Here is a 10,558-nt window from a genome sequence, read left to right on the forward strand (position 1 = left end):
CTACCGGATCGGAATCGCGACCCGCTGAGAAGATCCGGCGAGAAACTCAGCGAGCTGATTCATGGCTTAGGTTGCACGGCGAACTCTTTGTCGAGTTCGACGAGTACGGTTACCGAGGTCCCTAAGCCTGCTCCTAGTGTTAGAGCTGAAGGCGTCTAATGCAAAAGTTATTGGATCTGATGGATCCGTAAGGACGTGTTTGTTTATTCTCTCTGCGGCCCACAGTATGCGGAGCGTTTTTCGCCAACAAATGGAAGCTGGTGGTACAAAGAGCCACAAAGGGCTTTCAGGGACACGACCTTCAGCAATGAAGTATGCGACTAACAAGAAAAAGAAGAAGAAGAATGTTCTTTGCAAAATATATCAGTTAAATCGTTCGTATAAACTTTGATAAGCTTTAAACATTTTTGTCTATATTATCCGTTTTATTCCGTAAATATAGTAAAAAAAAATAACAATTTTAAGGCAATATTATTCATGCGTCACACAATCCCCAAGGGTATGGTTGCATTAAAGTCGTGCTCACCATGAATCCATCTGTCAATCTATGTGCATAAATAAAAACATTTTTTATGATTCATCTGTGATAGAAAATTCGGTGACATTTTAAATAAGTTAAAAAGAAAAAAGCAAAATGTTTATTATATTACTTAATTCTTTGGGGACAACATTATATTATGAAGGAAAAATATAATGGGGGCTGTGTGGGCTCAAGATAAACGTTGAGAGATCGTAAAAAAAGGGCCTTGTTACTAATTATTGTTATTAATTCGAGACTTTTTAATACTTTATAGAAAAAGACGAGTTTTACAAACGTGAAACAATAGTACGTATATTCTTTATTAAAACATTTTAGAGAAGCGACTTCAATTACGTTAGGAAGTTTATAGGAATTATTTCTTGTAATATTAATAAATCTTGCCAATCACCATTAGCTTCTCCAAGCTGCCGTGATCCTTTCTTGCAATGTGGCCAAAGTATTCCAGAACTCTACGTAGGCAGATGGTAGAAAGCCTCGTCTTTATCTGGAGTTCTTGGAGGATCGACACGTTGGTGCGATGTGCTGTCCAGGGAATTCCTAGCATCTTTCGCCAGCACCACATCTCAAATGCATCAATTCGGTCGCGATCGGCTTCTTCAAAGTCCAGCTTGGAGAAGCTAATGGTGACTGGCAAGGTGAACGGAAGAAAACCACGAGGTAGAGGCCTGACACGTTGGACTGACCAGATCCGCACTACCCTCGACACCACAGTTAACAATGCTCTACACTCGGCGGCAGATAGAAGCAAATGGCGTGGAATGGTCCACAATAAACTCTTGTTGCGAGGAGGTGGTCACGACCCTCAGTATTGAGAAAACCGAAGCAAGAAGAATATTAATAAAAAAATGGGTTTAATTAACAAACAATGGGTTATTTATATGTATATTTGAATTAACAAAATTTAAAAGTGCGTACATATGATTTATGTTATATACCGAGAAATTATGGGCATTCGGTAAGCTATATCACTTTGTACATTACTATGTAGTACAAATATGCATAATACGTATATCATATAACGCGTTCTAATTTAGTCTGCTCTTGAGTTGTTAGGTCTCCTTCGGAGGCGCTCGGGCAGCTGTTAGCAAATCCCGCCCCTCCAGGCTGAACCCGGACTCACTCATCATCCTGGTGAAATTGAAAAGGACTCCAGGCCACAAGTAATACCTCTTTCAAAAAAAAAAAGCACTTTAAAGTAATACCAAATAGAAAATTGGTATTTTTACGTGGTATCTACGTTACGTGGTATTACGTTTGGTCGTTTTGGTGGAATTTCAGAAATTCTCCCAGTCTACAAATCTGATTAAAAGTATATTTATATGCATAGTTAGTTACTTGTGTAGTTGTAAAGTTCCAGACGGTTATTAGAACGATTTTGGTATAAGAAATAAATATCGATTAATAACAAATAGTTTAACTGTCGATGACCATAAAAATCGTACGTTAGTTGAAACGTTGGATATTATAAAATATACCTACTTAACGGGAAATCCTCTAACTCCGAAAATCCGAGAAAAGATTGCTTGTCATTGATTTTATAATAAGGGGTAGCATTGTCTTACAAAATTGGAGTAACACAATTTCAGCATGAGCTGGAGAAGTATGTGTCCATTTGCTATTTTCATTATACATACGAGAACTAGATTTAGACTTCAAGGTAAAGAGACGCCAGGACCATATATTTATGTTTTCTTTTTTTTCGATATTTGTGATTTCTTTGTGAAAACATTTAGTATTCAGGATCAGTAGTATATGTTCTTATCTTGTATGTATTCCGCGCTAATATATATGTATGTATGCATAAGAATTGTAGGTAGAGTTTTTTTTATTTTTATTGCTTAGATGGGTGGACGAGCTCACAGCCCACCTGGTGTTAAGTGGTTACTGGAACCCATAGACATCTACAACGTAAATGCGCCACCCACCTTGAGATGTAAGTTCTAAGGTCTCAGTATAGTTAGAACGGCTGCCCCACCCTTCAAACCGATACGCATTACTGCCTCACGGCAGAAATAGGCAGGGTGGTGGTACCTATCCGCGCGGACTCACAAGAGGTCCTACCACCAGTGATTACGCAAATTATAATTTTGCGGGTTTGATTATTATTACACGATGTGATTCCTTCACCGTGGAAGTCAATCGTGGATATTTGTTGAGTACGTATTTCATTACAAAAATTGGTAGCTGCCTGAGATTCGAGCACCGGACGCCTTATCGTTTAGGCCACGACGACTTCCCTTATCCTTTAGGCCACGACAACTTCAGCTAATATTTATATCTACGCGTTTCATGTTTTTTTTTTTAATCAGCCTCTAGTCTTAAATTAACTTGCTGAGCTAAAATACCTCATTACCATTAACAAAACCGTGTCCGGTACTAAAATTAGTTTCAAGCAATTGGTTTCAACCGGCATTGCCTGCCATTACACAATGAGTAAACTACGAAAGCCAATATCGGTTTTCGAAGTCCATATATGCGGCTCATTGGCCACCAATAGCATTTACGTAAACAGCTGTGCCAATTATAGTGTTTAAGTTTTAGCTGATAAGGTATACTTTTACAGACTGACGAATAGCCAACAGCTCTATTGTAATTTTTATAATTGATACTGGGATTTAAAGAATAATAATAATACTTAGCACGACCTTATTTTTGCTTATGTGGCATGGATTAAAAATAAGACTCAGTCGTATCTTCTGATCGGAGTTTTTTCTTAAAAGCTAACAATTTTAGTTTTATAGATTAAGATATAATTAAAAAATCATTACCTTTATAAGTTCAAAGTTAGAAAATGAACATTACTTCAAATGGCGTTAATTATAACTTCAGAAATTATTTTTCCTAAAACGAAGGGGTGTATTATTGATATTGCACCTCGAGTTATTTTTCTTCCTCCTTAGGCCGCGTTCTCTCCTTGTCGAACTCTTGAGAAGGGTTCGTTCTTATTACTTTATTTACTCTGAACCCTGTCACGGGAACAGCCCATTGGAGCTCACACGTACGTAAAATTTTCGGCTAAGTAGAAATTTTAAGTATAATTTACTTGCTATTCTTGTAATTTCTGAACAATACTTGAATGAATCATCCGCATATGAATCATCTAATTAAAATAGAAATCAAAATTTTTTAAATTTTATTTCTTAATTCCTGATCGAGTCTTCCAAAACACCTCCTCAAATTGCTATTAACGTCTAATCAACCATTACGTTGAGTGTAATTTTGTGACTTACTGATTTCATAACCTGCGGCTTCAACTTGACAAGAAATATACAGACCATCAGAAAATAACAATCAAATCTCTCTTCAAGCTTTGGAAAATAAAGAAATAAGCATAAATGCAAATAAAGGGTGCGTGTACTTATGTACGCGCATAAGAAGTTATACTTTATTTTTATTAAATTTATTTCTTTTTTTTTTATTTAAATTTTTTGAAAAAAAATCGATTAAATAACATCCTCAAACACGCATATTGGACATCCCTTTTCTTGACATCGTATAAATTCGGTAATTCTCGGTACGGTTCGGAAAGTTCACCTGCAGCTATATTCAGACTCGCCAAGTTACGTCGGTCGTATTGTAATGAGCGATTTAGTGGGCAACTTCATTTATGTTAATTTTGTGTCACGGTGCGCGCGCATCGTAAAATTTCACTCTCATCAATTTTTCATAACGCGCCTAAAGAAATATAACTTCAATAACTTCAAAAAAACAAGAAAACCCAATACGATATTCTCTTAGAATCATACACGTCAAAATATCAATTTTCCGCTCGCTCGATCCGAACGCGTGGAAATGAGCCGTTTGCAGGGTTGCTTTAAATATTACATTTTTTTATTCATCACACGTTACATTCCCTATTTCTTCGAGGAATCAAACCTGGGGATACGTGACTGGAAACATAAACTGGTGAAAACTAAAATTTTGAATGAATATTTCAATTTGGAAGCGCATGAATTTTCTGTTGAAATTGTTTTAAGTGATGAATAAAAAATAAAAAATAATAATTACGGAGTGGTAAAAATGTTCCAATCAGGCTGTATAGTTAATAATAAGTTGTTATGTAATTACTGAATTTCAACATCGAATATTTAATCGAATTCTCAAAACAATTAATATTGTTTTTTTTGCGATCGTCGAGTAGATCCTTCATTTGCAAATGTTTTTTTTTCTTCATGAAAATTACGATAAACTTTTACTCAATTAGCTGAGTGAAAAGGTGAGGAGGGTCTCAATTTTTCAATTAATTAGCGCCCTTTGAAACATTCTGGGAAAAACTTTAAAAAGAATTGGCAGTTTTTTTTAGTTTCAATATTTTTTTTAGGATTACCTAAGAGACGAAAAAGTAGTCTCAGGTATACAGCATAAGACTTTTATCAAAGTAAATGTATTACTATAATTATGGAAATATACCACCACCAAGTTTATGTCTGTCATGCAGCAGTCTGGCAGCTGTGATTAAAAATAATAAGCTCTAATAATAAAATACTTAATAAATGTATGAAGCAAGAAAAAAGTTTGTGTTAATTCTATGGTTTTTATAAAATAGTTTGGAATGTAATTTCTCGTTAAGGTTATGTAAGAAGCGAAGTGAAATTTTATGCCTTTGATATATTTCCTTGTTGTACGTACAGGTTTAATTCTATTAAGTAGTATTCTACAATGAAATTCAGGATTATATTAATTACTTTTGAATGCACGTATTTTTCTGAGAAACTAAGTATAGTAATTAATTATTATATAGGAATTTTATGAAAATATTCAGTTACTATTAAAAAGTATGTTGCATTTAAAACGTAAAGTTACATTAAATTTTAATTTATTAATGATTAAGAATGATGATTTTAATCAACTTTCCCGTTTTTAAAACCGTAGATTAACCAAGTTTTTAAGATATTTTCCTCTAAGGATAAGGTTTCGAGCGATCATCAATCATCTTTTTGCTCATACTTCTTCATTTGTCACTTATTACCTTCGACGTAGAAGGACTTTGAAAAATGACTAACCACTTAGGTAATAGGAAAATATTTAAACAAAATTAACGATACATTTTTGATTGTTTCAGATAAAACACAGAAAGGACGAATTATGTCACAAAACAAAGGAAGGTAACAACAGCTCTTAAAATGGATATAGATCATGTGGTGCTGGATAAAGAAGCAATCAATCGTTTCGAACAGTATACGTTGGCAAAGCCATCGCTAAACGGGGGGATCCCTTTGGACAGATGCCAAGACGCCGACTCCATGCTCTCTAATAGCAGGAAGAGAGCACAAATATCACGCCAAAAAGTTGTTTGCTGCTTTTGTTTCAAAACTACGAAATACAGGAGAAAACAATTCATTATAGGATCGCTTACAAATGTCGTTATATTCGCTATTTTGTTGGCGTATACTTTCCTCGGCTCTTTTGTATTCTTAGCTATAGAGGGAGGTGTGGAAATACCGGTCAGACCTCGCCTGTTACCGGACAGACAAAAAATAAACAACAAAAGCGAGAATGCCACAAGAAAGAAATACCCGGACGACGATTACGACTACGGTAACTTGACATTATCAGCGAATTATTTCTGGGACGCGAGAAGCAGAGCAGTCGAAAACATTTGGGAGATAACCGTCTCACTAAATATATTGTACAGAGAGAATTGGACGCGGTTGGCTGCACAGGAGATACTGAAATTTCAAAACGAGCTGGTGCAGAGGGTGACTACTGAAATGGCGTCACAATATGGCGTTAGTTACAGAGAAATGGCTCTTGGAGAATTTGGCGGGAACGAAGCCAGTAACCATTATGAGGAGCATGAGTGGAATTTAGCCTTAGCATTTTTCTACTCGCTCACTGTTTTGACTACTATAGGTAAGTTGAATTAGCTTTCCCAATTAACTGTATCATACAAACAGCTGTGTATTTTACCCAGCTCCTCAACTGTTTCGATTTTATTCTACACGATAAGGTTCATATCACACGGAAGTCACATTATACCTATATAGGTACTTAGTCTGGCCATAAATACTGTTACAATTAAAAATAAACAAAATATTACATTTGAATTTGAAATCTGTCATTTTTATATAATTGCTCATTGAGTTTTCTCATTTTGGCGCCAATACGTTATACAATATTTTGCGATATTAAAATGGAGTGGGGTGATAAAGAGAACCGAATCGCTGTGATTGCATTACACAAACTAGGTATGGAGCCAAATGCAATTTTTAAAACTCTCCATACGCTTGGTATTAGTAAAATGTTTGTGTACCGGGCTATTAATAGCTGCAATGAGACCTCCTCTGCTTGTGACAGAAAAAGATCTGGCCGTCCACGTAGTGTTCGTACAAAAAAGGTGGTCAAAGCAGTAAGAGAAATAATTCGAAGAAATCCTGTCCGAAAGCAAAAGATTTTATCTCGGGAGATGAACATAGCACCTAGAACCATGTCGCGTATTTTAAAAGATGAGTTAGGACTTGCAGCCTATATGAGACGTACTGGTCATTTCTTAACTGATAATTTATAAGAGAATAGGGTAGTAAAATCGAAACAACTACTGAAGCGGTACGCAAAGGGAGGTCATAGAAATTTTTTGTTTACGGAGAGATTTTTTTTACAATTGAGCAACATTTTAACAAACAAAATGACCGTATTTATGCTCAAAGCTCTAAGGAAGCTTCCCAATTAGTCGACAGAGTGCAACGTGGGCACTATCCGACTTCAGTGATGGTTTGGTGGGGTATTAGCTATGAAGGAGTGACTGAGTCATACTTTTATGAAAAAGGTATCAAAACATCGGCACAAGTGTATCAAGATACCATTCTTGAGAAGGTAGTGAAGCCCCTTAACAACACCATGTTCAATAATCAAGAATGGTTCTTCCAGCAAGACTCGGCGCCAGGTCATAAAGCCCGGTCTACGCAGTCTTGGTTGGAAACGAACGTTTCGGACTTCATCAGAGCTGAAGACTGACCGTCGTCTAGTCCCGATCTTAATACGCTGGATTATGATTTATGGTCAGTTTTAGAGAGTACGGCTTGCTCTAAACGCCATGATAATTTGGAGTCCCTAAAACAATCCGTACGATTGGCAGTGAAAAATTTTCCCATGGAAAGAGTGCGTGCTTTCAATTGATAACTGGCCTCAACGTTTAAAGGACTGTATTGCAGCCAATGGAAACCACTTCGAATAGGCTTTTTATACTTTATATTTTTTTTATATTTATGTATTAAACTAACACACTGTAAAAGTAATAAATTTTATTTGCAATAGAATTTTTTTTCCTTTGTCTCAGTATTTATGGCAAGACTAAGTACAGTGCAATAATCTGCTTAGTTTAATATCACCACTATATTACTAAAATATAAAACTGAAATTTTCGGATCTTAAATATTATTTAGATGTAGTGTATTATATTCAGTTTGGGTATGAATGTCAATTCAATCAAATTATTTTAAGCTAATTTAGTACACAAATTTTACTTTGGACATGATTTTACTGGGGTCACTAGTCGACTTATAATAATTATCGCTACTCAGCTAGAGACATTAAGGTCAATGGGTGTCGTACTCTTTCGTACAGGGTGATGGTATCCACTCATTCAGACTTATAAAGCGACTAGCGACCCGCCCTCGCTTCGCTTCGGAAACATTAAAACACACATGAAACAAAAAAAATAAAATAAAAAAAATAAAAAAAAAAGTAGCCTATGTTCATCAGGGACAATGTCGGCTTCTAATGGAAAAAAAATTTTTCAAATCAGTCCAGTAGTTTCGGAGCCTATTCGAAACAAACAAACAAACAAATCTTTCCTCTTTATAATATTAGTATAGAAAACAAATCCATTACCGTCAGTACCTGATTTCGAAATCCCTAACTTAATAATACTGGATAATGCGCTAGAAAATTAAGTCAAGATAAACGAATGAATGATTAAAATTTAGTAAAAATCAACGATGCTAGCATATATAGCTAGCATAGCATAGCTTTATTTTAGCTACAATTTTAAAAGCATATTAATAAGAAAATAATACTGGTCAAATAAAGTATTTCGAAATTAAATATGAAAAGAATAATTGTAAAAATGTTGACAACATATAATTTATTTTTAATATGAAACTCTCTATTTGCAGGCTATGGAAATATTGCTCCACGAACGATACTTGGCAAAGGAGTTACAATTTTATACGCTTTAATCGGGATACCACTAACATTGGTCTACTTATCCAGTGTGGGATCTCTACTATCTAAAATGGCTAGAAGTGTCTTCAGTAAAGCCCTTTGCTGTTGCCTTTGTTCTAAATGTGGCTACTGCTGTTATGATGAGAGGAGAATGGCGGAGAAGGAAAGACGCATGAAACTTAAGAGGCAGCAAGAGGAGATGCTCAACAGTCAAAACACCAGCAAAACGCCCACTGAAGAGTGCTACGTTTTAAAGCCAGACAGTCAGAAAGACTCGTCTCTATCAGAAAGGCCGACGACGAGCACTGCCAAAGATGATATCATAAGTTGGCCTGACACAGATTCGAAGCTATCTATGCACGGTTTAAGTATATTAGCCCCAGTTTTCCTGTGTCTCGTCGCCATATTCATTTACATAGTCGCAGGGGCCGTTGTTCTTTTTAAATTGGACGATTTAAGTATTATCGACGGTTTTTATTTTTGTTTCATGGCATTAAGTACGATTGGCTTTGGTAACATCGTTCCCGGGATGAGCTACACGACAATCCACGGAGTTAGATACTATACGATTAATTCGACAACGCTTTGGTTTTGTTCGGCCTATACACTGACCGGTCTCGCTTTGACCGCGATGTGTTTCGGTGTTATCCACGACGAGATAATATATAGAATTAAGCACCAGCAAAAGGAATGGTCTCAGAAGGGAAACACTGTTAATGATGAGGTCAATCTAAGCGATCCATTTTATATAAATTCCTGACAAATGTTCAATAAGAGCAAATCGGAGAACTTGTACAGTATAATGGAGGATAGCTCCGTAGAACGTAGTAGAATCGAAATCGACAATAGGGAGGTAGTTATTAGTGTAGATGATGTGTCAGGAGCAATGGATTCGAGTGCCGAGTTCCCCCCACCACCCCCCGAAGAAGAAATTATAGCTATTGTAACGAAAAAAGAACCTAAAGGTTTCGGCAATATGGTTGCATATAACGCTCTACCAGAAATGCTCGAGCATGTGAACACGTAATCGAAAATAGTTCATCAAAATTTGTTTTTTATTATTTCCACTTCGCGTCTTTTAAATTTTCCGTAAAATCGTATAAAAAAAACTTTGTTGATATTTGTCGAATTTCTTTTCCAATGTATTTTTAAAATATGTAAATAATCTGTAAATAGTTGTAAATAAAGATAAAATTGTGATAGACACGATGTATAACATCTTTTATCAAATTCTATTCGACGAGTTAATATCATAATAAGTGATTGTAAAAAAAGTTTCATGTGAATAGTCTCTTTGTAAAAATATCAGTTTAATAAAAATTTAAATATAACATCTTAGTATTGTTTTATTTTATTTTTTCATATTTATTTATTTTCGCATTCTTATTTAATTGTGCTGCTTACTATTAAAAAGGTAGGAACTTTACAGTAAATAACGAAAACGCTGACCTTGTAAAGTCGTCGTGGTCTAAAGGATAAGACGTCCTGTGCATTCATATCTAGCGATGCAACGGTGTTCGAATCCCGCTGGCGGGTACCAATTTCTCTAATAAAATACGTATTTGACAAAATATGTTCACGATTTACTTCCACGGTGAAGGAATAACATGGTGTAATAAAAATCAAACCCTCAAAATTATAATTTGCATAATTACTGGTGGTAGGACCTCTTGTGATCCGCACCGGTAGGTACCACCATCCTGCCTATTTCTACCGTGAAGCAGTAACACATTTCGGTTTGAAGGGTGGGGCAGCCGTTGTAAGTATACTGAGACCTTAAAACTTATATCTCAAGGTGGGTGACGCATTTACGTTGTAGATGTTTATGGGCTCCAGTTACTACTTAAGACCAGG

At 35.7% G+C, this 10,558-nt stretch overlaps 1 protein-coding gene across 2 annotated transcripts in view; it reads left to right on the forward strand.

The window, feature by feature from the left end:
- The window catches only part of LOC105842037 (TWiK family of potassium channels protein 9), a 372,737-nt gene extending 362,698 nt beyond the window's left edge, over window positions 1–10,039 (forward strand). For both annotated transcript variants that reach the window (XM_038016239.2, XM_038016240.2), the window contains 2 exons: window positions 5,604–6,394; window positions 8,656–10,039. In XM_038016239.2, the coding sequence (XP_037872167.1) occupies window positions 5,665–6,394; window positions 8,656–9,464 (1,539 nt within the window). In that variant the 5' untranslated portion in view covers window positions 5,604–5,664 and the 3' untranslated portion in view covers window positions 9,465–10,039. The remainder of the gene's footprint in view (window positions 1–5,603; window positions 6,395–8,655) is intronic.
- The last annotated feature ends 519 nt before the right edge of the window (window positions 10,040–10,558 follow it).

This window comes from Bombyx mori, chromosome 16, assembly GCF_030269925.1.
Source record: "Bombyx mori chromosome 16, ASM3026992v2".
NCBI lineage: Eukaryota > Metazoa > Arthropoda > Insecta > Lepidoptera > Bombycidae > Bombyx > Bombyx mori.